The sequence below is a fragment of the Aotus nancymaae genome, unplaced genomic scaffold (genome assembly GCF_030222135.1).
Source record: "Aotus nancymaae isolate 86718 unplaced genomic scaffold, 86718_ANA_hifiasm-v0.15.2.pri h1tg000025l, whole genome shotgun sequence".
Taxonomy (NCBI): domain Eukaryota; kingdom Metazoa; phylum Chordata; class Mammalia; order Primates; family Aotidae; genus Aotus; species Aotus nancymaae.
The window spans coordinates 963,021-990,407 of record NW_026988438.1 but is presented as its reverse complement, the minus strand read 5'-3'; the positions used below and the strand labels follow the sequence as shown (position 1 = coordinate 990,407).

General features: G+C 35.0%; 1 protein-coding gene across 12 annotated transcripts in view; it reads left to right on the top strand.

Annotated features, from left to right (window-relative positions):
* Positions 1–27,387, top strand: part of HDAC9 (histone deacetylase 9) — a 919,102-nt gene that overhangs the window by 654,457 nt on the left and 237,258 nt on the right. For all 12 annotated transcript variants that reach the window (XM_012450672.2, XM_021674167.2, XM_012450674.2 and 9 more), the window contains 3 exons: positions 1,189–1,322; positions 14,289–14,409; positions 19,213–19,262. In XM_012450672.2, the coding sequence (XP_012306095.2) occupies positions 1,189–1,322; positions 14,289–14,409; positions 19,213–19,262 (305 nt within the window). The remainder of the gene's footprint in view (positions 1–1,188; positions 1,323–14,288; positions 14,410–19,212; positions 19,263–27,387) is intronic.

Below are 27,387 nucleotides of genomic sequence, written 5' to 3'. Positions count from 1 at the left end.
ATAATTTTTAGCACATGGTTTCAAAATGCATGTGGCATTTTTCTGCATCATTTTAGTACACTCAGTGAAAAATATTTTCTTCTCTTGAGTAACACTTTTTTAACACAATAATGTAAGCCAAAAGGAGAATAAAATGTATTTAATTTAACTTGTTTTACAGCTTAAATTACTGGTGCTTATCTGTTACTGAAGATTTTTATTGGTGGTGGTTGTAAAATTTCTTATCATGGGTATTTTTCCCATCTACAAATGTGCTTTGATGGTCATTTATTGGAGGACATTTGATTTGATAAATTCTTATGTCAGGCAATTTTGCAAGCAACATGTTTCCACATCACGGAATAGGGTTACTGGTGGAAATCTTCTTTAAATGAGCTAGAGTTATAATTCTCATCTAATTTGTTACTTTAAAAAGTCCTATTTTAAGTACCCCTAATAATTCATTTCATCATCCTGATTGAAAATGAAATATACTAACACCTGATAATTTAAAAGCAGATCGTACTCATTAGTATCTGTATAATCTCTAGTAGTGGCATTGTGATTTACATTTATTTTTTAAAAGAAACAATTTAAATGCCCCACAATATTATAAGATTTACAACATCCATATTGTTTACATAATGACATAAATTATGGGGAGAAACACAAATAAACAAAGAAACTGTTTTTGCATAACCTTGAAGAAATTACTAAACAGGATAGGCAAAGAGTGGGAAAATCCAGTTTATTACAAGAATGTCACCCTGATCTAAACTCAGGCTAGAATTACTCATGAGAGATTTAAAGAGCCAGCTCATTTTGTGGTTCCAATGGTGTGGTGAAATTAAAACTTCTACTGAATTAAATTATCTGCCTAAAAACAATTCATAATGATTTTCATAAAATATTACAATATATATATTTTAAAATCTGAAATGTCTATAAATGTCATCATCTTCATCACTTTACAGATTTACTAAACTAGGGTCTGAGTACTGGTTAATCCATGAGTTCATGTTTTTATACGAGTATCCAGATAGATAGGACTAAATAGCCCTGATGTGCTCCTGAGAATTTGTATTATTTCCCCTTGTCAAATTTATTTTAAGAACAATGACTTTTTTTGAGTTGTTATATTATCTTCTAACACATGTCATTACCTTATATCATTACTCAATCTTGTTCTGTGTTTCCCTTGTCTTGAAGGAATTGCCTACGACCCCTTGATGCTGAAACATCAGTGCGTTTGTGGCAATTCCACTACCCACCCTGAGCATGCTGGACGAATACAGAGTATCTGGTCACGACTGCAAGAAACTGGCCTGCTAAATAAATGTGAGGTAATCTGGCATTGGACACACTCTTTTACTTCCTTAAATAAATCATGTAAAGAGGCCAGTATTCATTTGGGGAGTAATAGAAAAATATTAACCATATAATGCAAACACCGTGATTGATGAACCATCATAGATTTGAGTAGCACAGAGCTTACCACCTGACTCTGCTCTGGGCACACAGTAAGTATTCGATCAGGGTTGATGAACTGAGCAGCTGCCTGATGCCTGTGTTCCAATATTGCAGTATTATTATTACATACACGTGGTAGCACTGTTTGCAAATAGATATTATTTATTGAGTTGATCTTCTTAGAAACTCTTTACTAAGTTATCATTTTTGGTTATAAACTGAGCTTTGAATTTAGATGTATGGCAGGTTTGCCACATGGAAATTAATGATTTAAAATATTAACTGTCCTCTTACCACCAAAAGTCATTTCTTTTTATTGAAGTGGTTGATATGTTTATAACTTGATGAACGGGTTTGAATAGTTTCGTTTTATCATTATTTCCTTAAACTCATTTCTGTAGATGCCTGGTGAATACCATTTTTATTTTGAAAAATCTATCATTTTAGGTTTTCAAAAGGTAAAAACAAAAGTCATATCAATTCAGAAAGGCTCCCATTGTGAAATGTGCAAAATATGTAACAAACAGCTGCTATTTGATTTAGTTGCTATAAATGCCCATTGTTGTCTGAAATCCAGTAACATTCTGCATTTGAATTTAAGCCATTTTTAAAAGAAAAATGCCCTTTATGGGCTTTCTCACATTATTTTAACATTTACTAATTACTTTTTTTACTGGGTCTCTGTTAAGTTCTAAACATGTTCCAGGTATTGGAATTATAAAATTGCACAAGACAGATACGGTCCCAAAATGTAGTCAACAAAATTCCTATTCAAATTCAACTTAGTTTAAACTGAGTCTGTAAAATATTTAACTTGAAATAGGAATGCCAAAGCAGACAGAATTTTTCTACAGATCAAGTGTTGTTGCCTACATATGATAGTATGAGTTACTTCAGTCTGATCCCTTTCCTCTGCAAACTACTAAAAATAATTGACTTTTGAAGATGCAAAGCCATTCATTCAGTTTGTTCATTTATACAGATGAATAATCTTCTTGATGGATTTTTTTTTTCTTTAAAGGGTAGATATTATATTCTATGTTACAAGGGAAGTTGTTTTTTTAAAACATTAATTCATTGCTAGTGTCTTATGGATCATTCAGTAGTCGAGATTGTGAATGAATATACCATAACACTGTGTACAGATTTAGTCTCACAAGTTTTATTATATATTTATGATGGAATTATCAAACGGTTTTCTTATTTAAAGCTCTGATTTTGATTAAATGTATCCTTTATCTAGAAATCCCAAAGTGAAGGAAAATGAGCTAGATTTATTTATCTGGTTTCTTCCTGAGTATAAGTCTATTATTCATTTTTTTTTGCCATTGGCATTCATATTATATGGCAGAAGGCTTTCATACTCTGCTCAATTTTAGAGTTATCTTTAAGGATTTCATGTTTCTGATAATGCAATTTGGAGGCCAAACCATTTTCTTTTCTACACAATCCCATATGGAGTCTATAAAGTAGACCAGCAAGGAAAATTATTTGTGGTAGGCTGGTCTTAATGGACAAAATACATTTATTCACTTGAACATTCCTGTCTCACCTTTTCATCTGCTTTGCAGTTTTTCTGTGCTTTTGCCAGCTGAGGCATTGCTGCTTGCATTTTTCCACGTTCACGTTTGTGTTATATCCTGCAGCTGCTGGCCTGGTCCTAGCTACTTCAAATTGTCCGTGGCTGATCAGAGCCTTCAAATGCATTGTTAGATAGTGGTGTTCCTAAAACCCATTACCTGAAGGAGAATTGTTTGTAAAAGGAACAGAGTATAGAAATAAATGGAATTTGGTGTGATTCACACTGGTCTAAAAGTTGAGAAGCCTATTATCATCCTTTTCTGGTTAGTCTTTTCAATAGCTTATATACATTACATTATTTTAGTTCCGTATTATTTGAAACCATACAATTTAGTTTGTATAGCACTGACCGATGTGATATCAAACACAGGGTGAAATGTCAGAAGCACTATCGTACAGCTATGGGCTTGAGGAGAATATAATCTCCTTGGTGATACTTAATCACAAAATTAACTAATAATACACTCAGAAGCCCAGATCAGCAGATTTGCTCTTAATAAAGAAAAATCACAAACATCATACCCAAAACCTTGCAACAATGCAAATAGAAGCCACTTTTCCTAACATAGTTTGATGGCAGTTCACCAGGTGTTCAGTTTCTTAAGTGAAGGTTTTGTTGCCCATATGTGTTTATCATTATATATGATAATGCTCCTATATTATCAAAACTCCCATATTAGCAAATAAATTATTGCCTATATAAATTTATTTACTTTTTGAAATTATGAGATGCTAACCTAAACCAAACCATGAAATGAAATTTCTAAAACCACTAAAAATTAATTCACTTTTAAGATACCTAGGAATTTAATGTCTCTGCCCATGTGTGAATGATACTAGGAAAATTCAAAATTAAATTTTAGAAATCGTTAACTAAACAAATGTTATCCTTTTATAGAGACATTTTGTTTAATATAAGATAAAACAGAGAACTAAAATGGAAACACTGTTTTTGTAACTTATTTTCTCTTACTGATTGTTTTTCCCAGAAGAGTAGGGGAATAAATAAAAAAGGAGCACACAGAGACTATTCCAAACCAGGTTAATCCTCGTCAGAAATAGTAGAATCTTACCTAGTGCTCTCCCAAGTCCATTTTTTTCTAAACACAATGGAAGAAACTGATACATGTTCTTTGTAGATTTCTTCTAATATTTTTGATTTGACAAATTATATATGCAAATATTTTACTGTGTTATTAAGCTGTCTTACAAGGATGCTAAACTTTCTGTCTCCTGCCAGATTACTTTGAAAATGTCAATGCTGTGAAAAATACAACACAAATTTAGCAACAAATATTTTAGTAATTTGCCACATATCTTTAGGATCAGCATTGTTGAAGAATCAGGAGAAAAGTACACCATAGAGGCAAGTGATCTGTGTACCTGGTGGGTATTTTGGCTAGTTGGAAGGGCAGGAAGGGTCCTACCCAAAAGGCTACCTGGTTAGTGTTTCTAAGCCTTCTAAATTAGGAATCAAAGATAATGATAGTATCTGCTCACTGGAGTTCACTTATTCTCTCTGAGAGAGTAAGTTGGGTTCCAGCTCAGGTGTGAGTAACTTATTTACCAAGACACCCCACAGACCCAAATAAAGAGAATCGAGGTTCAAGGGCAGTACTTCTAAATTGGTTAGAAGGGGCTATCAGGAAGTTAAACTTTAGTTCCTTTGCCTAGTTATGTCTAAAACATGCTAACATGAGGAAGTATAATCTCTGCTAACTGGGACTCCAGGGATTTGAGTACCAGCCTGGGTGTCTTAGGTTATCATTCTCTTCTAAGCAATATGAACAATTTCCTCTCTTTGTTGTGGGAAATAAGAACTCATTTGTTTCAAAGAGGGGATTTATTAGATTTCACAGGAAAGGATATAATCAAATAGGAATATAATGCATACAAGCTGGGTCAGTGCGTTGTTTTTCAGTATCCAGATAGTCATCTGCCATCTTTGGGTACTACTTTCCCACCAGGTCTCTGTGACCATTCTTGGTTAGAAATCAACCTGTGCTTTCAAAGAAGGAAATCTTGAATGTTGACGTATTTCAGAATCATCTGAGAGGATGCTAAAACACAAATTGCTGAGCTCTAAACTCAGAATTTCTAATTTAGTAGGCCTGGAGTGGGGTCCAGGAACCTGTATTGGTAACATGTGTCTGGGTGATTCTGATACCGTTGGCCTGGATGCCACACTTTGAGAACAGTGATATAATCATTCAGTGATATTTATCAAGAATTTGAGTTTTCCAGGCACTTTTGTTAGGAGTAGAAGATATATTACTGAGTAGAAAGTATACATCCCTGTCTTCAAGGTTACTATCTGGTATGATCAGCAAGCATTAATTAAACAGTCATACAAATAAATACACAATTGCAAATTTCATAGGAGTTTTGAGTCATTCATTTTATATTGCTGTGATTGTGAAGACTCCTACTTACTGTGCTTGAGAAAGAAAAAAATGAGGAAGCTTGTGGTCAGCTGCCTCTGTAGACTTGACAGCATCAGTGGGGCCCTGTGACCAAGAGACAGAGGAGGTAATGTTACATATTAGAGTGTGAAGGGGAAAATATCCCAGGTCTTGCAATGAATAACATGCCCTCTTTGTGTTTTTATTCGTGTTCCCTGTTTATTGGGGTTACTATTTGGGGCAAAAAATAAGGAATCTCCATTCTGCTAGCATACAGAGAAGAGTCAGCTTCCCTCAAGCAACAGAACATAATTAATGAAATAAAAAATGACATAATAGAAAAGATAGCAATTTGAAAACACAGTATTCCTTCATTTCCAGATAGTAGACTGATACACAAATCAAACCTTTGTTTTATGTCAGTTCATTTAACAATGTTGCAAATTAATAAAAATGGATTCTGTCAAAGATGATCATTCAAAATTAGATTTGACCTTAGTTTTGCCATTAATTATCTGTGTGCTTTTGTCAAGCCATTTTACTTTGCTGATCTTTGGTTTTCTTACGATTTAGATGAGGGTGTTAGGCAAAATATTTGCTAGGATCTCTTTCAGCTGTAGTAATGTCTGAAGCTAGAATGGTTAAGCAGTTCTTTTGGAATATAACACTCTCTTTAGTTAAGAGAAGACTAAATTTTTAGAATGTTTCAGTAAACATATTGCTCTTAGTTTGTAAGCTATCGTGTAAATTGGCTCTGCTTACTAATCCTGATTAGTAGCCAGAGAAAACATTAGTCCTCATTATATTAGATTACAGTGGTTTCATGGGTTAACTTTTTTTGGCATGATGTGGCACTGTTTTTAATAAGTTGAGGCAGTTAGTAGTCCTTCATGCCAATACCATTTAATTTTTTCCCCCTACTGAATCATTCATACTTAGTTTAGTGACTCTGTTGGGATCGAAGTGCAAAATCAGCAGCTTTCTTATCACCATGAGAAATGGATCTGGAGGGGTCACTTTGTGTCCTCTTCAGAAACAAGCTCTTTGATTAGGTAGCTGGGTTTCTAAGATGTGCATGCTCCTGAAGAAAAGAAATGTGCTCATCTGTGGTCAAAAAAAAATCGCGGAGGTTGACCCATCATCTGTTAGAAATGCACTTGCTGTTGTTTTTTCCAGAAGTGCTCATGACTCCCAGCCCCACCAAGCCACCCACAGACATTTGCTTGCTCTCATATTTGTTTTGAGAATAACATTTTATAATGCTTTTGTTGGATTACACATTATGTGGAATTTGCATTGCCTTTTTGTGACTAATATTGAATAACTTTGTTTCGCTTAATTCATAAGTAAAAACCATAAGCAACATACTGTGCTGAAATGCTTAACTCGTTTATTCAAGTGCCAACACAAAGTAGTTACGAAACAATTCTGGGACACAAAACCAAGCTACTGTTGTCCCTTCTGGAACTTCTCAGCAGTTCCAATGAGAAAAGTGGAGAGCAAGTTTAGTGCAAAATCTTAAGATGCCAAGAAGCAGGGATTCCAGCATATCTTCTTGCACACATAGGTGACTTTAAAATACCTCTTTGTTTCTAAGTAAGGAAATACATTCATCTGTGGTGAAACACTTTGGAATGTGCAGGTTTTCTGACAACACTGCAAAGCACTGAATACTGCAAGTTAATGGAAATTCAATTAAACATTTGTTTTATAGAGTAGTCTAACTAGATGGCAGCACATAACAGCTTACTGTTTTGCTTATTTTGCAAAAAAAATTTTTTTATGTGTTTGTGTCTTAGAATCTAACCACAAAACAGAGAAACTCAAACAGGAAGTCGTGTGAATTGTCCCTAAAGGATATGGCAGTCTTGGGAAGAAGTACAAGTGATCTAGATTTGATGAGTAAACCAGGATACATTGTATCATTGTTCTAAAAGATATTTGTATATCACAGAGTGGACCCAGGCAGATAAATATACCAAAACTCGTTGTGCAGCTTATAGTAAAATGATTTGGAATTTCTTTTAAAAATGTCTGCTAAACAAAAAGAAGTAATGTGGAAAACAACCAACAAAAGGAAATAAGAGAGGCTCTTCTTCTGAGTCCACTTGGAAAGTAATATAGAAATTTTGAAACAGCAGCATTAAAGCTTATTAATAAAAATGAAAAATTATATGATTTTTAGCCATTTGAAAATTACAGTTTTTGAGTAACAAAAAACATTCGTTGAAAGTTTGTTTCATACATGATTACTTCTTTTAAAAAGCAGAAGTTTAAATTAAACCATTAAAATATTTTACAATTTTTAAAAAGAATAATTGTAATGTAGGGGTTCAATTGCATAAAGAATTGTGAAAATTGAGTGGTTAGACTAAGGGATAATTTTTCTTGTTTTCTGATGAGGACAATGAGTTGAAATAGGTGGAAGTAAAACTTAAAAAAATGTAGTGTATACATGCTTGTCACCATTTCAGAGCTTTATTATTGAACTGGGATTTGCTGTTTTCTGAAGTGCTTTAGAAATGGCTCTGTGTCCTAAAATACCTTAAAATAAGTCATAATGACTGAATCAAGCAGTATTAAGACACATCGAAGACACTTAACATCATTTTCTACTCACAAACCTCTGTCCAACAACCAAATATTTTAACCATTCCATTGTCTCAAGTGTTGGTCAGTATAGTGTCAGTGTCTTGCACTCACTTCTGAGCAGGAAGAATGGACAGCTCCCTCTAACATCTGGTTCCACTCATTAGAATCCCCTGGGTGGTTGTAAACATCTGGGTGCCCAAACTGCACCCAGACAAAGGTAATCAGGAGCTATATAGGTAGGACCCAGGCATCAACAACTTTTAAACTTCCCCAACTGATTCCAAGGTGCAGCCAGTGTTCAGAACTACTGAAACAGAAACGCGACTTCTTAACGTAATCTTAACAAGACAGAGACAAATAGGCAAGTGAATCAAATATTTGGAGATGGGAAAGTAACAGATGTAAGCATTAACCTGAGAAATAAAGATGACACTAACTCGCAAGTGCCATACATACTTTTCAAAAATTATTAAAAGTATTTATTATTTTGAAGTTGTCACAGGATAGGAATATGAGCTGCAAAAACTTATGTTTCAATTATGATTAGGCTTATAAGAAATGAACATCGCGGAATAGCTGGACTCCTTTTGAAAATCCTTATTCAGGTTTCTTTGACCTCAACCACAGTAATTTATCATTGCAATTATTGTATTTGCTTGCCTAAGGCAAATGCATAAATCAAAGAGAAACATATTAAATTTCTACTGTGTGTAAGGTTATTTCACATAGAATTGTATCATCTTAAGGCTAAAAGGAGCTTCTAAATAATTTAGTCAAAACTCTTTATGTTTATAGATGAAGAAACAAAGGCCCATAGAGATATCTCATAGCTGACTATAGGCACATTAAGGACATGTGAGAGTCAGAACTGGAAGTCAAGCCTCCCAACTTGCAATTCTCTTTTTTTTCCTTGTGACCCACAGAAAAAAAACAAAAGCTTGTTAGACCACCTGCCTGCTTAATTGCCTCATTCTTTCTTTCACTCCCGGAACATTTTTTATGAGAAAAACGCAGAAGTATAAGTTATTACACGAGGAGGGTTGTATGGAATATCATGCAGTTACAGGAGTAGTTAAAAAAACATTTTTTATGTAACATTTTAAGAAGCAGTTGGTTGGAGCATTTTAAAACTCCGGTAGCTGTGCTTAGGCATAAGCAATGAGATCAGATTTTTATGTTTTTTTTTTTTTTTTAAGAAAGAAAAGTATATAGAAAAAATAAGACTATAAATTGACTTATTAAATATTAAGTATAGCATTTGTGGCAGAGGGTAACTTTGACACTAAGAAGTCATTTATAATTATTTTTTGTTTACCTATGAATTTCATCTGCCCTGGATTTTTGGAGAAAATAAATAAAAACATATCCCTATATTTAGGGACAATGGATGAAATATTTTCTGAAAATGAGATATTTCAGTGGAAATTCTTGCCTAGTATGTCACTACTTTGAAAATGATTAAAGAAAATGGAGTTTTCCCCAGTGGAGGCAGGTACTTTGACTTGTCAAATTTAAGTTGGACATTTTCTCTTAGTTTGGAACTGCCACAAAATGAGCCCTTTCATGTCCTCAATAATACCAAACCAATGCAATCCATCTGTTCTGCTAAATTATTTCGAGTTCCCTAACCAAAGGCACTGCTTTTTCATGCATTTTATCATGATTTTATGCCCTTTATTATATTTTACAAAAGGTTCTGATTCCTCCAGGGCCAATGAGAACTGATTAGGACACTGGCCTCAATCCAGGCTTTGAACACAGGAGGGAAAGGAATAGAACTGTTTCCTTTTTTCTCTGCTCCTTGGCAGAAAAAAATATGAATCTATACCGTGTGTGTGCTCTGTGTGTGGGTGGGTGTGGGTAGACTGCATTTTATCCTGCCACAGTTTGACTTTGTAGATCATGTTCAGAACATTTCTTCTCTAATCAGGTTGCATTAACGGACTCTGTTTCAGAAAGACTTTTTCTTTGAGAAAGAACCATGGTGTGTTGTGAGACTCAATGATATGGTCATTTTAAATGACTTTGGTCAAACTTCCAACCTGAATATAGACGGTTTAGGGCTCTGAACTAAACATGATCATGTTCCTAAGCACAGAGTAAGCGCTCAGTGAACGTAGCTCCTTTTCCCACTCTCTGGTAAGAAACTAAATGAGAGTCAAGGGGAATGATGATGTAACAATGAACACAGTCCTACATCACAAAATTTCTTTGTTAGGAAGGTGGAAAAAGCTACAATGTTTCCTTCCAAGACCTTTGTTGGTAAGACATTTAAGACCTTTACTGGCTGCAAGTGAGAAATCCCCCGATGAAATCCCTCATTTGCATTGAGTGCCCCAATATGCTCAGAATTCTTAAAAATCTTTATGGTCAGACTATCACGGATAACGTTACATAGATATCCTGCAGACCAAGTATCTCTGAGAATGGAAATCAGTACTCCCTAAATTAATATTATCAGAGCACTTTAGCCTATTTTTTGACTCATTATGCTCTTGACCTTTGACTCAAGAGAGCACTGAGAGAGAAATGAAAGAATAAAGGGTACACAGGAAGTAGAAAATATGAGCAGCCATTAAGTGGGAATATCTATATTTAAGCCTACACAAATAAAATACCTAATTACTGATGGTAATACCAGAAAATGGGAACTAGTGAAGATCTCAGTATTAAAGGAAAAGTTGAATGTGACCAATTTAAGGCATCTAATACAAGTAAGGCGAAACAGAATTACTCCAGGAGCTCTTACATGTTAGGAAATAAAGCTGTTGCTCTTTCAGAATTTTTAGCTTAGTCATCCACCAAGTTCCCCCAGCAGTGTCTCTGTGAGATACAAATCTCAAAATACGCTTTTTCCAGATCCTATCTACAGGTAGGAACATTTTTTTTTTTGGTACTGAATTAGTTTTCACTGCTCTCTTTCTGTAGAAATATATGCACTATGTTTGTGGGGCTGTTCGCTAGCAACCAAAGAAGCAAGCAGAGGGTAATTGCCAAGAATAAGTACTTCCTTATATTTAGTGAAATTATTTAAAAAAAAATATTTCCTATAGTAATGAGAAGAGCCAGTGTAAAATACTTGCTTAAAGTCAAAAGAAAGAATAAGGAGAAGGAGAAAAAGAGAAATCAAGGTGGAAACTTAGGAATAATGGTACATTTTAATAGCAAGGATGAGGCCTAGAGTATAACTAGCAGAGAAAAATCTTAGAATAAGTTAATGCTAGATAGCTGGGCCAAATGCTTTGTCCTTACTGTTAGTTGACTGACCTTACACAAGCGGGTAACAGATTCAGCAGGTGTCCTCTTATCAGGGGTCTCCAAATCCTGGGCCACAGACGATTAGTGGTCCATGGCCTGTGAGGAACCAGGCTACACAACAGGAGGTGAGTGGCAGGTGAGTGAGTGAAGCTTCATCTGTATTTTCAGCCGCTCCCCATTGCTTGCATGGCCATCTGAGCCTTGCCTCCTTTCAGATCAGCAGCGGGGTTAGATTCTCATAGGAGCACTAACCCTATCATGAACTGCGCAAGTGATGGATCTGGGTTGAGCGCTCCTTATGATGAATCGAATGCCTGATGATCTGTCACTGTCTCCTATCACCCCCAGTTGGGACCATCTAGCTGCAGGAAAGCAAGCTTAGGGCTCCCACTGGTTCTACATTATGGTTAGTTGTATAATTATTTCATTATATATGACAATGTAAAAAATAATAGAAATAAAGTGCACAATAAATGGATGTGCTTGAATCATCCCAAAGCCATCTTCCCCCTTTTGACTTCCACAAAACTGGTATCTGGTGCCAAAAACATTGGAGACTGCTGTTTTTCTGACTTACTAGTGCTTCAGCTACTGTCAATTACAGTGAACCTTGTTAGCAGATTAGTGTTCAAATGTGTGAGCATTCAGCTAAAATCAGTGGAATTGTGGGAGAATTAAGAAAAGGTGTTGGGACAAGCATGGAGTGCATGGTATGCAGATTTACACAACTAGTGTATGAACACATGAAGATATACTTATTGTTAATGGTATTTAATATTATACCAGAGTAAAAATTCAATTTATAGATGAAAAGAATCTTTATAGAAATGAAGAAAGGGGAAATATCAATGAATGTTTGTGATAGTCATCAAAACATGGGTCTCATCATTAGCTGCCGAACTGACATTGTTTAAGATATTGATGTTTCACTGTATCAGAATATGTGATGTTAGTGGCTATGGATTTCAGACCCATAGAAAGAAGAGCTCGAAGCCCTATCATTTCATGGTGTTCATTATTCTGCCAGACTGGGATTAGTTGCCACATTCTGTTTTCCAGTGCCCTGCTCAGTCCAATTTTAGATGACTCAAACCATGGACTTACCATTATTTATCTTGAGGGATTATCCACCCACTGAAATCTCACAGTTTAAACTTTTCCCTTTAATGTTGGCTTCAGATGTGCTTATGCTTATTTTGTCTCTTTACATGTCATCCTGCTTCTTTGGTTGCTTCGGTCTTCAGTACACTTTTCCCAAATTGAGTGTTTACCAGCAAGCCACCTGGTTCAAGATGTTTGCTTATGGATCAGAAAGATGGCTGACCAGAAAGCCATCATTACATTTTCCTTAGTCTTCAGCATCAGAGTTCTAATCTTACCTACCTGTAATAATTTCTCTAAAGCGTATTTTTATTTTTCTAGTAATGTGACTTGGGTTAGACAATGCTGAATGATAGCATCAAAAACAGGGAACTTCAATGATATACAAAGAAAGTTCCATAAGTATTCGTGTGTCTATTCAGCACATAAAGGCAGTGTTAATGAGATTTTGCTTTAATCACTCCTTTCCTGTTACCCCTGGAGACCCCCACCATTCCTCTCTCAGTGTGACCTGATCATTTATTTTCAATGACAGGCACAGCTCTGCCTCCTGCCCAATAAATGCTGAGGAATTGCCAGATATTGAAGTTTTCCTGGCCTGCCCCTTCAGTGAACCACACATCAGTATTGAAGAGTCTGGCAGCAGCTGTAACACTTTAAACTAGGGAGACTGAATGTGGAATTGTCCTTGTCCTGGGAGAGGTGTTATCACCTGATGTTTCCAGGTCAACTGGTGGTTCCTTGGTCAGGAACAGGAAAGGATAGCATTCCCTGAACAGATTCTCCTTGAATTTCACTGTTGTTCTGTAAATATTACTTTACAGCTGTCTTGTGGTGATATATATATATTTAAGTGAAATATCAATACTTTCTTCGTAATACTAGAAAGCACAGTGATTTTCAGAAGTTAAGGCTAATTAACTTCATGCACCAGCACAATATTTATCAGGCTCATAGATGTGCCGGCTGAGGAATGTAGCCAGAAAGAACACTTTGCATATAGGATAATTGAAGTTGAACCTAATGTATAGTTTTGTCTATGTGGAAGGACTGTGATTTGTTAGAGTGAAAGTCTCTGCCTCGCCTGTTTGGAAAAAATTGATGGAGTCTAGAGTGTCTCAAACCATGTCTGGTTAAAGAGCAGTTTTTGTTTTTGTTTAATTTCCAATCTGTCAGAGACTAATATTTTTATAAAAAATGTTAAAATAAATTATGGCAAAAGTGAAATATTGAAGAGATACAAGATTATAGTAGATTCAGAAGACAAAAAAATACTGTCAAATTGCCATAAAAGTTTCTAAATATTGATCTGAATTTATGTACTGACCTCACCACAGACCATTGATAAACAGATATTGAACTGTTATTGATCCCATGGGACATACTTTGAGGAATATTGGTTTAAACTAATACTACTGTGAGGTGCACACATGGGAAGTGATTAGCATATCTGTGATCATCAGATTGATTAAAATGAAATGATATTTATTTATGTCCTTCAGGAAAGAATAATGAATGTGTTCTAACAACACATTCTTTGGGTAAGTGTAAAATAAGATTGTGATACATTTAATTTTCAGCTAAACAGTAGCCCCTGCTTGTTTTTAAGCTGATACTTTACAACAGTTAACTATTAATTTCAGTGTTATAGCTTTCTCTGTCATGCCAAATAAGAATATACTGTATGTCAGTTGCCCATTTAGGCATAAGCAATCTCTTGAATCTGAACCTTCCATACTCTCATTTTTCAAATATTGTTATGATACTTAACTAAGTAAATCAGTGTCATATTCCTACATGATGAAATTCAGCCCATTATTAATCATCTTAAATGTGACTAGGGGGTCTCATTTTCTTCCAAATGTTGTCAGTGGAGTACTGTTGGCTTCTGCTGTTTTCTTTCAGCGAATTCAAGGTCGAAAAGCCAGCCTGGAGGAAATACAGCTTGTTCATTCTGAACATCACTCACTGTTGTATGGCACCAACCCCCTGGACGGACAGAAGCTGGACCCCAGGATACTCCTAGGTCTGTACGGGCCTCCGTTGTACTGAGAACAGCACATTCCAGCCCTATCATTAGTTAATGCTGGTGTCAGTTCAAAATACTTGGCAAGTAGTGCAACAAAAAATCAGCTTTTCAAACAGCTTTGCTCTGTGGAATGAGTCGTGTGCAATAGAGGCCAGTGTAGATTAAGAAAATCCTGCTTTAGAAAGTTACAATGTAGGTTGCATGATGTTTACTTCAAAATTAACCTTCATTTGAATAACATTGGTACAATGTGTTTTTGCACATAGAAAAAACTGCGTGGCTGAATTTGTTTATTATGTTTTCAAACTAAAAGAAATAATGATTTTCACATGCTTTATGCAAAGGTATCTTCACCTTTCCCATTTATTTTTGTATCTTTTCGTTCTTTGCTCTATGACTTTAAGAAACAAAGGAAATAGTACACCTTTATTAAGTGAAAACTCACTAATACTATGTCCATCATACATTTTATAGCAAGATTGCAAATCTATTTAATGCCTTACTTTTGGAATTAATACATTAAATACAAAACTGGAAAACTAATAAACAGCTTTTTGTTAATGTATGATATTTTGAAACTTTATCATCAGATTTTAAAGTAAAATTTATATTGCAGAACTTTATATAAGCTTTATATGAGTGGTAGAAGCAACAGGTTTCTGGAAGAAAAATTAGTGACAAACCTTATTTTAGCTGAAACGGTTATATTTTATTAACTTCTTATAAGTGATTAAAAATACTTAAAATTGGCAATAGATGCTGAAAGGATCACATTTTAAATGTTTTAACTAAAACAGACATTTTAGGACTTTTTCTTTCAAATAAATATATTGTGTCAGCTCTAAGTTATTGAAGTCTTTCACCTAATTCAATATTTTTTTTAAATTGTTTTATGTTAACTGGTCCTAAACAATTTGAAAGTAGATAACATATAATAGGTAGATATCTTGGAAAGCAATTGTAAAGAAGATTAAGAGTTACCCATTATAACACTTACAATCTACCTTTTTAAACACGTGGCAACCATCTCTAAGTTTATGAAATGCAGGCATATGAGTGAGAATAAATGTGCCCACACATGCATGTAATGGTATAGGTAGAAGTAGCTTGGGGAGAAGTGAGCTGAAAGGGGAATACATAAAGATTATCCAATTTTTAGAAAGTACATTACTGATATTTGATTATAAAAAATAATGTATGTAATTGAATTAAAATTATATATTAATATGAATACAAAGAAATCAATCTAAACATATATGCTCATTTTTTCCTTCTTTTTGTTTTAGGAACCAGTCTCTGTACATGCAGCTAGTTTACATAAAATACTTCTTTTTGCTGCTGCAAATATTGTATAATAAATATCCTTATTTTAGCATGAATCAATAATCTTACCCAACTAACTAAAAAGATGAAGTAAACCAGACATTTTAATTGTCATGATTTTATGAGGTCATAATACTCAAGCGTTTAAAAATAGGGACTGTGTCCATGTCATTATTTTTTACTTGCGTTAAGAAAAAACAAGTAGAAAACCTCTTCCACTTTTTAAAAAATCTCTGGTCCTAAAGTATAAATCAACCTAAGCATAAGACTCGGTATCCTTGGACTTTATTGGAATAGTCTAGGATTGATCAAATTGTGAATATGAACACACAGTTGATATTTGAGAGGTGCTCCTAAACAGCCATTGTTCCACATTTTAAGAGAAAAGACATGTTTATAGGACAAATGAGTTTAAATTTTGGCAAAAACTTTTATTATAAAACATGGCAATTTTTTTAAAGAAATTTGACACTTTTGAACAAACCTAATTTTTCTAAAATGTTTGACGTATCATTTTAAAATTTGATGATTTAAAAATGAATATTCAATATATAGTTTGAATTTGAACAAAGGTCCTTTTCATGTATGTATGTGATGAAAGCAGCAAGTACCTGTGATTCGATGTTTAAATTTTTAATCTAAATAAATTAGCCATTTATCTCATTAATTTTGAACATTTGATGTGAAATATTCATACAATTGATAATTTTAGAGTTAGTATTGTATACGTATGTGGAGTTTCATATACACTTCTCAGTGATCATTGCAACAATTTCAATATTGTGTGTGAGCTACATGAGTACATATAAACAGGGATGTTGCATTTGATCAGGCCTTAATGTCAAGCACTAAATTCAACTGTGTCAGCACTTCAGAACTACTTCTTTTTCCATAGTGTATCCAAAAGTTTAGCTAATTTTTCTCAATCTCAGTACAAAGTGAATAATTGTTCTTTTAAAAGGTTGATTTTTAATACTTTTTTTTGTTCTTTGTGAAACTTGGATTCTTGCGGCTTTTGTTATTGTTGTTGTTGTTGTTGTTGTTAGTATCTGGAAGACCAGGTTGAAGCTGCCATATGTAAATGTATAGAAATTCATAATCATCAAGATGTTTGCTCTCTTTTTATTCATTACTTTCAGTTCCATATATCCTACTATATCCCCCAGTTTTTCCCAACATAGATGGGAGGTGTCTTTTCTGGTTTAAATTGACACTACTTTTCTTGATAGCTGTGTTCTAGAGTTAGAAGAAAGGGTTTAACTAAAAGTTCAGTATGACCAGACCTATCAGTCTTTGTATCTTGAAAGACATCTATATATGATAAAATAATTGGATTTGAAAATGAACATCGTTTATCTCTTTAAATACTCCAGACCCTGTAAGGTGACACTTAAAAGATATTCTCTCTAGTCATTTCTGGTGCAAGGGTTTCCTTAGCATTAATATTTATGTCGCTCTTCTGACCAGTTTCCACTTTTCTTGTGGCCAGCCAAATTTCAGTGCATTGATAAGACAATATAATTAAAAATAAATCCAGTCAGTTTGGTGAAATAAAAGTTTATTGCCCATTTCTAAATTTAAAGTATGAATTATTTGCCTATTTTGTGTTATGTAAACATTCTCCTAAGTAGGTATTAAATAAGAGTATTAAATAAAATTCTCCTAAGTAGGATACTTATTTTTCTAATTCTCTTTGAGGTTAATAATTTTTAAAAATTACTCTTAAAAATTAACTTATTGGCTGTTCACTGTGGCTCACACCTGTAATCCCAGCACTTTGGGAGGCCGAGGCAGGTGGATCACAAGGTCAAGATCAAGACCAGCCTGACCAACATGGTGAAACCCTGTCTCTACTAAAAATGCAAAAATTAGCCAGACCTGGTGGCATGCACCCATAGTCTTAGCTATTCGGGAGGCTGAGGCAGGATAAACCTGAGAGGTGGAGGTTGCGGTGAGCTGAGATTGCACTACTGCACTCCAGCCTAGACAACAGAGTGACACTCCATCTCAAAAAAAAAAAAAAATTATCCAGTTATAATATTATCTTCATTCCTGTTTGTTGACTATGAAGAATTCAGACACTAAAATTTACATATCTATTTTAATTTCACAGGTGACATATGAATATACTCTTATAAAATATTCAGGAATACAGAAATATTTTTGTTAGGAACAACAACATAAGAAAACTTTACTCCTCCCCAGAAATTTTTGATGTGCCTTTTACTGATACCAATATTGAAGTTTAAATATTATTTTATGACTTTTAATTCTGTTGATTTCTCATCTTTTGTTAAAATAAAAATCTCTTTTTATAACTAGATGTGTTCATTTGCACATGCATTTTTCTTTAACATTTTCCATCTTTCAGTAATTGTATTTGAAAAACCAACTCATATGATTTATTGTTTTCAAAACAAACTCTCTTCCGTGACAGTAAAAGCTATTTAGTTTTTTACTGACATGGCATATGAATTCTACTACAAACCTGTTTTCAATTTTAATTTCTCATTTCATTGATTATCAAGAAAACAAATGAATGGGATAGGTGAATTGGAAATGTGTACTTGTTTCTGTCACTGAACTGTTGAGGACATCCTTGAGTCCCCTTAGAACCATTTGACTATGAAATAGAAATGTTCACTGCCTTTCCCTGTGATTACTCCACAGGCAGATTTTAATGTCAAATATTTGGTCACAGTTAGTACTGTTCTCTCTATTCATGTAGTAGATAATGTAAAAAATAAAAGTACAGGTAAACAACATTATTGTTAAAAATCCCGTGAAGCACCAGTTCTAAGGGATACTCACAATCAAGATTTGGGCATGTATTTTTAAAGAAGATATTTTATGTTGATATTGATATAAATGGGATTATCCCTTCATAGTGTTGTTTAAAAAATTGCAATGTTAGAAGTGGCTTATGGTGTACTTGGCCTTAGCTCTATCTTGAAGTATATATAGCTACTTACAACCAGTTATACTTAGCTGTATCTGAAGTAGAAATTAAGAATAAGTCTGTACATTTGAGAAGATATTTTAATATTTGAAATATTTAAGAAATGATAGTATATGGTGGCATAAACCTTGTAGCTCAAAAATCCCATTGAATAAATATACTCAGTGAATAGCTGAATTAGTTACCATAAGTTGTAAATTTAAAAAATTGTCATGTATAGTACAGACATGTAGGCCAACTTAAAAAAAATCTGTTTATTCATGTGGGGCAATAGACACTACCTGCAATAATACTTGTATTGGTTTGCTTTCACATCTTATTTATGCATACAGAAAGGTAGAACAATGATATTCTGAAAATTAACTGTATTGAATAATTGGTCTGAAGTTTTATTAATTTATTTTTGCATCAGATGATAAATACCATGTGACATTACTATGTGTTAATAAACACCAACACTTTAAAAACTATATTTATAATACCAATTTATATATTTTTTATGTCTTATTATTCTATAGGTGATGACTCTCAAAAGTTTTTTTCCTCATTACCCTGTGGTGGACTTGGGGTAAGTACCAGTTGGTTTAACTGCCTTTGAATAACATAAAATTACAAAAAGAAATCTTCTTTGATTTATCTATTCAGTTATATTTAAGGTTATTTCTCAGTAGAGGTTATGCTAGACTTCATGACTGCCTACATAATTTGCAGAGCTAAAGTGTCAAATAAAAATCTGGCATCCCTTGTTTAAAAACTTGTTAAGAATTTCAAGATGGTGGCAACACAATTAAATCAAGGGCAAGGCCCTTCTAACCGTTAAGTTCCCATGTAACTGCACAGGTCAAACACTCATGAAGCCAGCTTTGCTAGGCCTTTATATAGCCGGAGAAAAGGTGCTACAAGACAGTTTAATACAGTTTTGCAGTAGAATTCCATTTTCAGTAGAATCACATTGAGTGTGCACATACATTATATTCCTGGTGAAAATGGCATAAACTTCACAAAGTGCTCTGCATTATGGAACATTTTGTTTGTGAACCCCCTGGGGACATTTTTGTCTTCAATAATTAAGGAAGCCTTTTGACCTGGCATATTTATACCACATTTCAAGGACAAATTCGTTAGAATCCAGCAACACGTGAGGAAAAATGTCTACATTTTTGTAGATGATTAGAACATACCCTATAACCTGAAATCTATTTAAAGTAACCCTTACCAGTAACAAATCATCATCTTGTAGAACTAAGTGTTGTTAAAACAACATAATTCTGGTGAAATTTTCAAAGACTAAGGTATTTAAGTCAATTAAATTGACTTGATGTTGAAGGGAAAGAACAAAACTAGTAACATTTTGTGTATTATGTTTTAGGCAATTGTTTTGCTAGAACTAAAATTTGATGCAAACAAATCTTGAATATTTTTAGTTTATCCGATCATTTTGATGATGCCAAATTTAGCAAACTGTAGCCTTTTATTCCTTTGCCTGTGATTCTGCCTGCTCTGAAAATCAGAATGGCAGCTATATCCATTTGTCTCTGTGTGGACTTTACAGTTTACCAATAAACAACTGAATTCCAAAACAACCTTGTGAAATAGTCATTGTTATTAACACAATTTTGGAGATGAGGAAGTGAAGGCTGGGAGAAGCTATTTTTCTGAAGTCACACAGTAAAGGGTAAAAAGCTGAAAGTATGGAGTTGATGTGCACATCCTTGTCCAGGAGTTCCAAAAGAACTTTCTAGACACTTCCATGGCTTTCATCTTTAACAAACTAGCAATAGCTTACCCCCACTCCGTTTGAGTCAGCAGTGCAGCAGTGTGGCTGGTGTGGTGTAACTCCTTTGTGACGGCTCACCAGTGACTTTTGCTTTCTGACCACCAGTGTGGGACAGTCGTCATCCCACATTAATCCCTGCTCCTTTTTAGCCAACCACCTATGGAGCTGGGAGCTTGCAAAATAATTCTGGAAAGCAGAGGATAAACTGACTTTTAAAATGAGTTTCATTGGCTTTGTGCTTATTTTCTAACATCTCAAGTGGCTATTTTACAAGAATGGCTGCCTACCTGTAAATGGGACAAAAAAATGAAACGAACCTAACGACTACTTAATAGGAACAGCGATGCAGAGGAAATCAAAGCTGTTAAAAGGGTGATGGTCCTCAAATCCCACTCATTTAGAAGTATAGGTGATCCCCAAGTTATGATGGTTCATTTTATGATTTTTTGATTTTATGATGGTGCAAAACTGATACGCATTCAGTAGAAACCATACTTTGAATATACAACCATTCTACTTTTTACGTTCAGTACAGTGTTCAATAAACTACATGAGATGTTTAACACTGTATTATGAAGTAGGCTTTGTGTTAGATGCTTTTGCCAAACTGTAGGCTAATGTGAGTGTTTGACATGTTTGAAGTCAGCTAGGCTAAGCCATGATGTTTGGTAGGTTAGGTGTATTAAATTCTTACTTGACTTGAGACATTCTGAAATTATGATGGGTTTATTGTTACTCTGTCATAAGTCAAAGAGCATCTGTATATTTAATGTATGACCCAGGACTGAACTGAGGCCATCTCCCTAGGACTCACCTCCCAAATCTGACTTGGGATGTGCTTTTCAGTGCAAAGTTCCTTTACTCAACTGCTCTAAATCTGAAGTGACTTCTTATTTCTCACCTAGAACTGCTTTAGTAAACTCTTCAAAATGACCAGGGAATGAATATGGGCTGCTTCCTCTGCCTTTCTATATCAAACATAATGCACAGTATGGGTCATAGAGTAAGCCCTTAGTAATGTCCCCAGAACTGACCTCCCCTGGATGGTGGCAGCAGTGGTGGCCGATAAATCTGGGGTGGGCCAGCAGAGGCAGGAGAAGGAGCCCTTCATTGTTAGTTTCACTTCATCAGTGCTAGAGAAGGTTGGAGAAGAGGTGGTGCTTAGGTAGGTCAGGGTGGGTGTGAATGTGTGTGTGTGTGTACAAGTTTGCATTTGCTGATGCTCTTGTGAACTAGTTTGATTCAGTATTTTTGTTTACAGAAATGAAATAGTTTTCTTAGCCTTTCAAAAGTGATCGTACCCTCTCAGATTTTTGGTTTTGGTGTAAGTCCTAGGAGAAACTCTGGGTCCTTGATTGGAGCCTGTCTAAATTTTTGCCTCCAGAACAATTCCAGACAGATTAACTATACAAAAGATTCCCAGTATGATCTTGGACGGGCCCAGCTTGCCAACATGGGAGCACTCTAGAGATCTTGGAAATTACTGAAATGGGTTTTGTCTTAAGGCTCCGTTCTGTCTCAAATTGCCTAAGAGGGACCTATTGGTTTCCATTCCGAAATACTGAGTGATCCCCAATTGTTAAAGTAAACTCCACTTCCTTAGAATATATAATTTCATTCTAGAGGGGTTTAATATATATCTACAGAGTACTGATGGGTTAACTGGCTTTTGAGGACACTATCTGGGACATTAGGAAAACAGAACATTTCTACTTCTCATTAAAATTTCCCCTAAAATTGCACATGGTAATTAGTGTTGGTCAAGCAGCTCAGTGGCTGAATGATATTTAAGGTGTTGTAAAATGTACTCTCCAGAGTTGCATTTCCAGCAACAATCTGAAGGTTTCTGAATTCCTTTGTGTTTGCTTTTCATTTTGTTCAGTTATTATGGCATGACTCGTTTCTGATTACTGTGTGATTGCACTACAAGAAAATGCACCAGTTGAAAAGAACATTTGACCAAATCCCAGGACTTGGTCATTGTGTAGTAAAATAGATAATTAAGGGACTCTGGAAATAAGAGCCAGTGCAAGATCACTTCAGTTCTCACTCCTCAGGGTATATCACTAAAAATAGTGATCATTTTCCTGGCCATCTGACCTGTTGCTGTGTGAAGAAATCTTGAAGTCATTTCTCAGCCTCATTTTCCCCTCTTCACTTGATAGGCCACAGAAAAACCCACAAAAGCAAGGACGAGCAGGCTTTTATGATAATGTCGTCATCAGCTCCTAGCTTCAAACGCTTCTGCGGCTTTTGAGTTGTCATTTATAACTTGGAACTGAATCGACCCGTAATTCCCCTGATACACTTAGAGAAATTGATAACAGACTCTGCGCTTCTTTTATGGCTCAGAGGAGGCAACTCCAATCACATCACTATTGGCAGGCAATATTATTTTTTGACATGGTTGTAAAAGTATAAAGGGGCTTATGGCATTTGTTTAGATGAGGAATGGGCTCTCAAGCTGTGCTGGGGTTTACAGGACCAGATCAGTGAGAAGCAAAGGGAATATGATGTTTGCAAACAGGATATGATTTTATATAAGTTTGGGTTTCATGCTCTGTTCCCTGGGGAAAGCCCTGCAGACAGCAGAGAATTCCACTTTTATCCTATAGCAGACAAGCTCCCAGTGCCAAAAGGCAGAAAAATAAACGTGGTCAATGGGCAGTGTCAGAGCCTTGATTGGAAGAGAAGAAGCTGTGGAGGAGGCAGAACAAAGTCCCTAAGAGGAATGAGGATTTGTAGGGCATGGGCAGAACTGGGGCCTGCCTAAGTGGTTGAAGAAATGCCAAAGAGTCTTTAAGAGGTTTAACCAAGGCTCCTTCTCCAGCAGAGACTCAGTCTGTGAACACAAAGCTAGCTTTTTACAACTTTTACTCTGTTCATACTCTATTTGATTACACCTAGATATGACACACTTACAAACATCATTTTTGTGATTGGGGAAGGGTAGACTGGGAGAAGGATTAGGTGATTGTAAGAGGGTGGTAATTTAAGGCCCATTTCAATTGCTGTGAGGTTTTCTGCAAACATAGTGGTTGTGTACCAACTATAATCACCATGTGAAAGGCAGATTTGGATGAAATGTCTTAAATTTTCTTTGATCCTGTCAGAATTAAAATGTAAGCTCTCCCCTCTTATTTATAAATTTGCAGGGGTGTGTGTGTGTGTGTGTGTGTGTGTGTGTGTGTGTATGAAATACATAATCAGGAGAAAATTCTATTTTGTCCCACATGTATATCTTCATATTATTTTTCTAGTTATTATAGCATATTGGTCCTTCACATTTACTCTCCCCAGTACCAGTAAACAATATTCTAGTGGCAAGCCCTACAAAGAGCTGCTCCGGTCTTTCATTCTCTATTATAATATTAGGGAATGGCTTTTGTTTTATGACCAAATTTATGTACATATAGTTAAATTCATTGCGACAAAAGCTTGGTTAATAATGTATTTTACTGCTGTGATTTAGGATGGTCATCTTTAAAACAAAACCAATGTTTTCAAAGCTACAATGTGTGCTATGCGATGATGACTAGACAATAAGCAGCATGCAAAGGCAAATGAGACAAGACCACTGCTGTCAATCTCTATTGCTCAAGGCCTAGCCATTGGGCTGGCTTGAAAAAAATGCTAAGCTATGAGAGCACAGAGGAGGAAGATTTTAAAACAGTTAAGAAAGAAGAGGGATGTGGGGGTGTGGGAGTTACTCAATCAGTTATGAGCTAAATCTTCAAGAAGAGTCAGTAATAAATGCGTTTGTGTGAGTTGTGTGTTGGGGGTGGTATGAGCACAGGGTTGGGGGAGGCAGCCAGGCATTGACTGTTCAGGCAACCAAACACACCATATTTTTGACAATTGCATCAAGCTGTTGCCAATTACTGGAGATTTTTTTCTTCCAAAAAAGGAGGGAAAAACCCCTCCTTCTGTTTATGCCAAATTTTTGCGTGTTCCGGAGGTTTTGTTATTGACTCAGGAACCTCTTTCTTCATATGTTATTCCCACTGAATTATCCTGAGCAAGCACAATGCCTTTTGTTACATCAGCAGAAAGAGGAGGGGGTGGCATCTGCCTCTCATATTCAGTAATCAGGGTAATCTTGATTTCCCTCCTATTAATGTTCAACTCAACCTGGCTTGCAATCAGTACTTCATTTCCTCCACAGTTGCTATCAAAGATAGCACAAACTTTTTCCCTCCAGCACAATTAAAGGATCCACCCTGATTTGGAATCTCTCTTTTTTATATCTCCCCATCCTAATTTTATTTGGGTTTTCATCAGTTTCAGACTTGATGCAATTGATACTAGCAAGAATACCCCATGGCACCTGGCAAAATTAAAACCGATAAGCTGCCTTAACGAAACTGAGAATTTGGTTTCATGCTGTGAATTCTATAAAAAGATTATGTTGGCTCAGACTTGGAAAAAATTATATGAAATATTATTAAAATCAGGGAATTCCTTGTAAATTGCTAAGGAATTATCCAGTATTGTATAGATTATGCTAATTGTGTATACTTGATAATAGTTGTCAGGATGTAGACAACACTCCCTACAGAGATATATATGTGTACGTTACTCTGTATATGAGATAAAATGTGAAAATTTATGGAATCATTAAGCATCTAGTGTCCATTGTAGGAAAGAGGAAAATGAGAGAAGAAAACCTTAATTTCCTCCTTAAATCACTTAGTTTCATCAGTGATTAAATTCTTTCAATTGCTTTGACATTATGGCTAAGTACAACAAATGCATTTTGAAATAAGAATATTTCATTTTCTTATTTAAAGTAAACATGAATATCACAAAGCTGTTAAAATTCTTCTGTTGTCAAAACGAGGTGGCTAAAAAATACCATCATCAAAGCCTTATGTTTTTTACATTTTTGGGGCCATAATACCTATTTTTTAAAAAATATATACACACACGTGTATAAAAGCAACTATGTCTACCAAAGTATTGTCAATAACAGGGAGGAAGAAAATGAATCCATTTCTAGAATTTCTATTTCCATAATTTTTCTGTTTCTTGCCTATGTGCCTTGATTATGAACATTCAGACAAGAACAAAGTGAGCCTTAGGCTCTGTAGTTGTTAAGTGGATTTGATGAACTTTAAATTTCTTCTAACTTAGAAGATTTATGGTTAGATTAAATAAAAACTGAAAAAGTAAAACATACTTGAATAAATTTGAAAAAAGGATCATCTACTGATTGCTACTTAGATTGTCAAGGAGATGTAAAGCTTACATCAAATGAAAATTTAGGGTAGATAAAGGAAATGGGACTACCTAGCAAAAAGGATTCTTGTAACAACCTGAAATGCAGCTACATTCAGACCCACGCAAGCTTTTCATTTTAATGTGAAATGAAAATATTGGTAATTTTCATCTGTCATATTTCCACCCTGAATACTTAGTTCCAGATCTAGATATTCACCCCTGTAACAAACTAATATCCCATACATAAAATTGACGTTTCATTATTGGATTTGTCTTTGTGAAGTATTTTAACCACAAATTTAGTAAAACATAAGTTCTAAACTTTCATTAATGGAGAACAATACCTTTTTTTTTCAAAAGTCAAAACAAAAGTAAATTGGCTCACTGAATGCTTGAGCCATAAGCAGGCAGTTCACAGCAGAATCCCTAGGATTTAATCATTCCCAACCTCAAGAAAAACCCATAGCTTCTGAATTTGACTAGCAGTATCATTATTGCTATAGAGTATCTTATCTATAAATATAAAATAATAAGCAAAATAAAGGAATTAAATGATTAAGCAGTGATTCTCTTAGCAACAGAGCATGCATTGAGTCATTGTTTCTATGAAGTCTGATAAGATTATTAAAGGACTAATATTTGGGAATTACATGTACCTGAAATTATTTGGTGAATTTATTCTGTTACATTTTAAATAATATGACTTATATAATCTCTAATTGACATTTACTATAGATACAAACAGACATACCTTGGAGATATTGCAGATTCAATTCCGGAACACCACAATAAAGCAAATAGCCCAATAAAGAGTCACACAAATATTTCATTTCTCAGTGCATACAAATCTTATGTTTATACTATCCTGGAGTCTATTAAGTGTGCAATAGCATTATATCTTTAAAAATGTACATAATTTTGAAACTGTGTTAAAAAATACTAATGATTATCTGAGCCTTCGGTGAGTGGTAATCTTTTTGCTGGTGCAGGGTTTTGCTTCAATGTTGAGGGCGTTACTCTGGATAAAGCTTTGGCTTTTTTTGGTGGTGGGGTTGATCTTCTGTGCAGACCACTCAAACTTTCTCCATATCAGCAGTAAGACTGTTTCACTTACTTAGCATTCGTGTGTTCACTGCAGTAGCACTTTTAGTTTTCCCTCAAAAATGTTTCCTTTGCATTCACAACTTGGCTAACTGTTGGGTACAACAGGTCTAGTTTTTGGCCTATCTCAGCTTTCAACATACCTTCCTCACTGAGCTTAATTATTTCTAGGTTTCGACTGAGAGTGCCAGTTGTGCAACTATTTCTTTTACTTGAAGACATAGCGGCTATTAGAGGGTTATTAACTTGTCTAATTTAGATATTCTTGAATATTAGGGAATAGGGAGGCCTGAGAAAGAGAAGAGATGGTGGAAAAACTGATTGGTGGAGCAGAAATCAACACAACATTTATCGATTAAGTTCACCGTCTTATATGAGCACAATTCATGGTGACCCAAAACAATTATAATAGTACTATCAAAGATGACTGATCACAGAGGGCATTAAAGATAAAATAATGATGAAAAAGTTTTGAAATACTCCAGAATTAACAAAATGTGACATAGAGACAGGAAGTCAGTACGTGCCGCTGGAAAAATGGCACACATAGACTTGATCAACTTGGGGTTGCCACAAACCTTCAATTTGTAAAAAA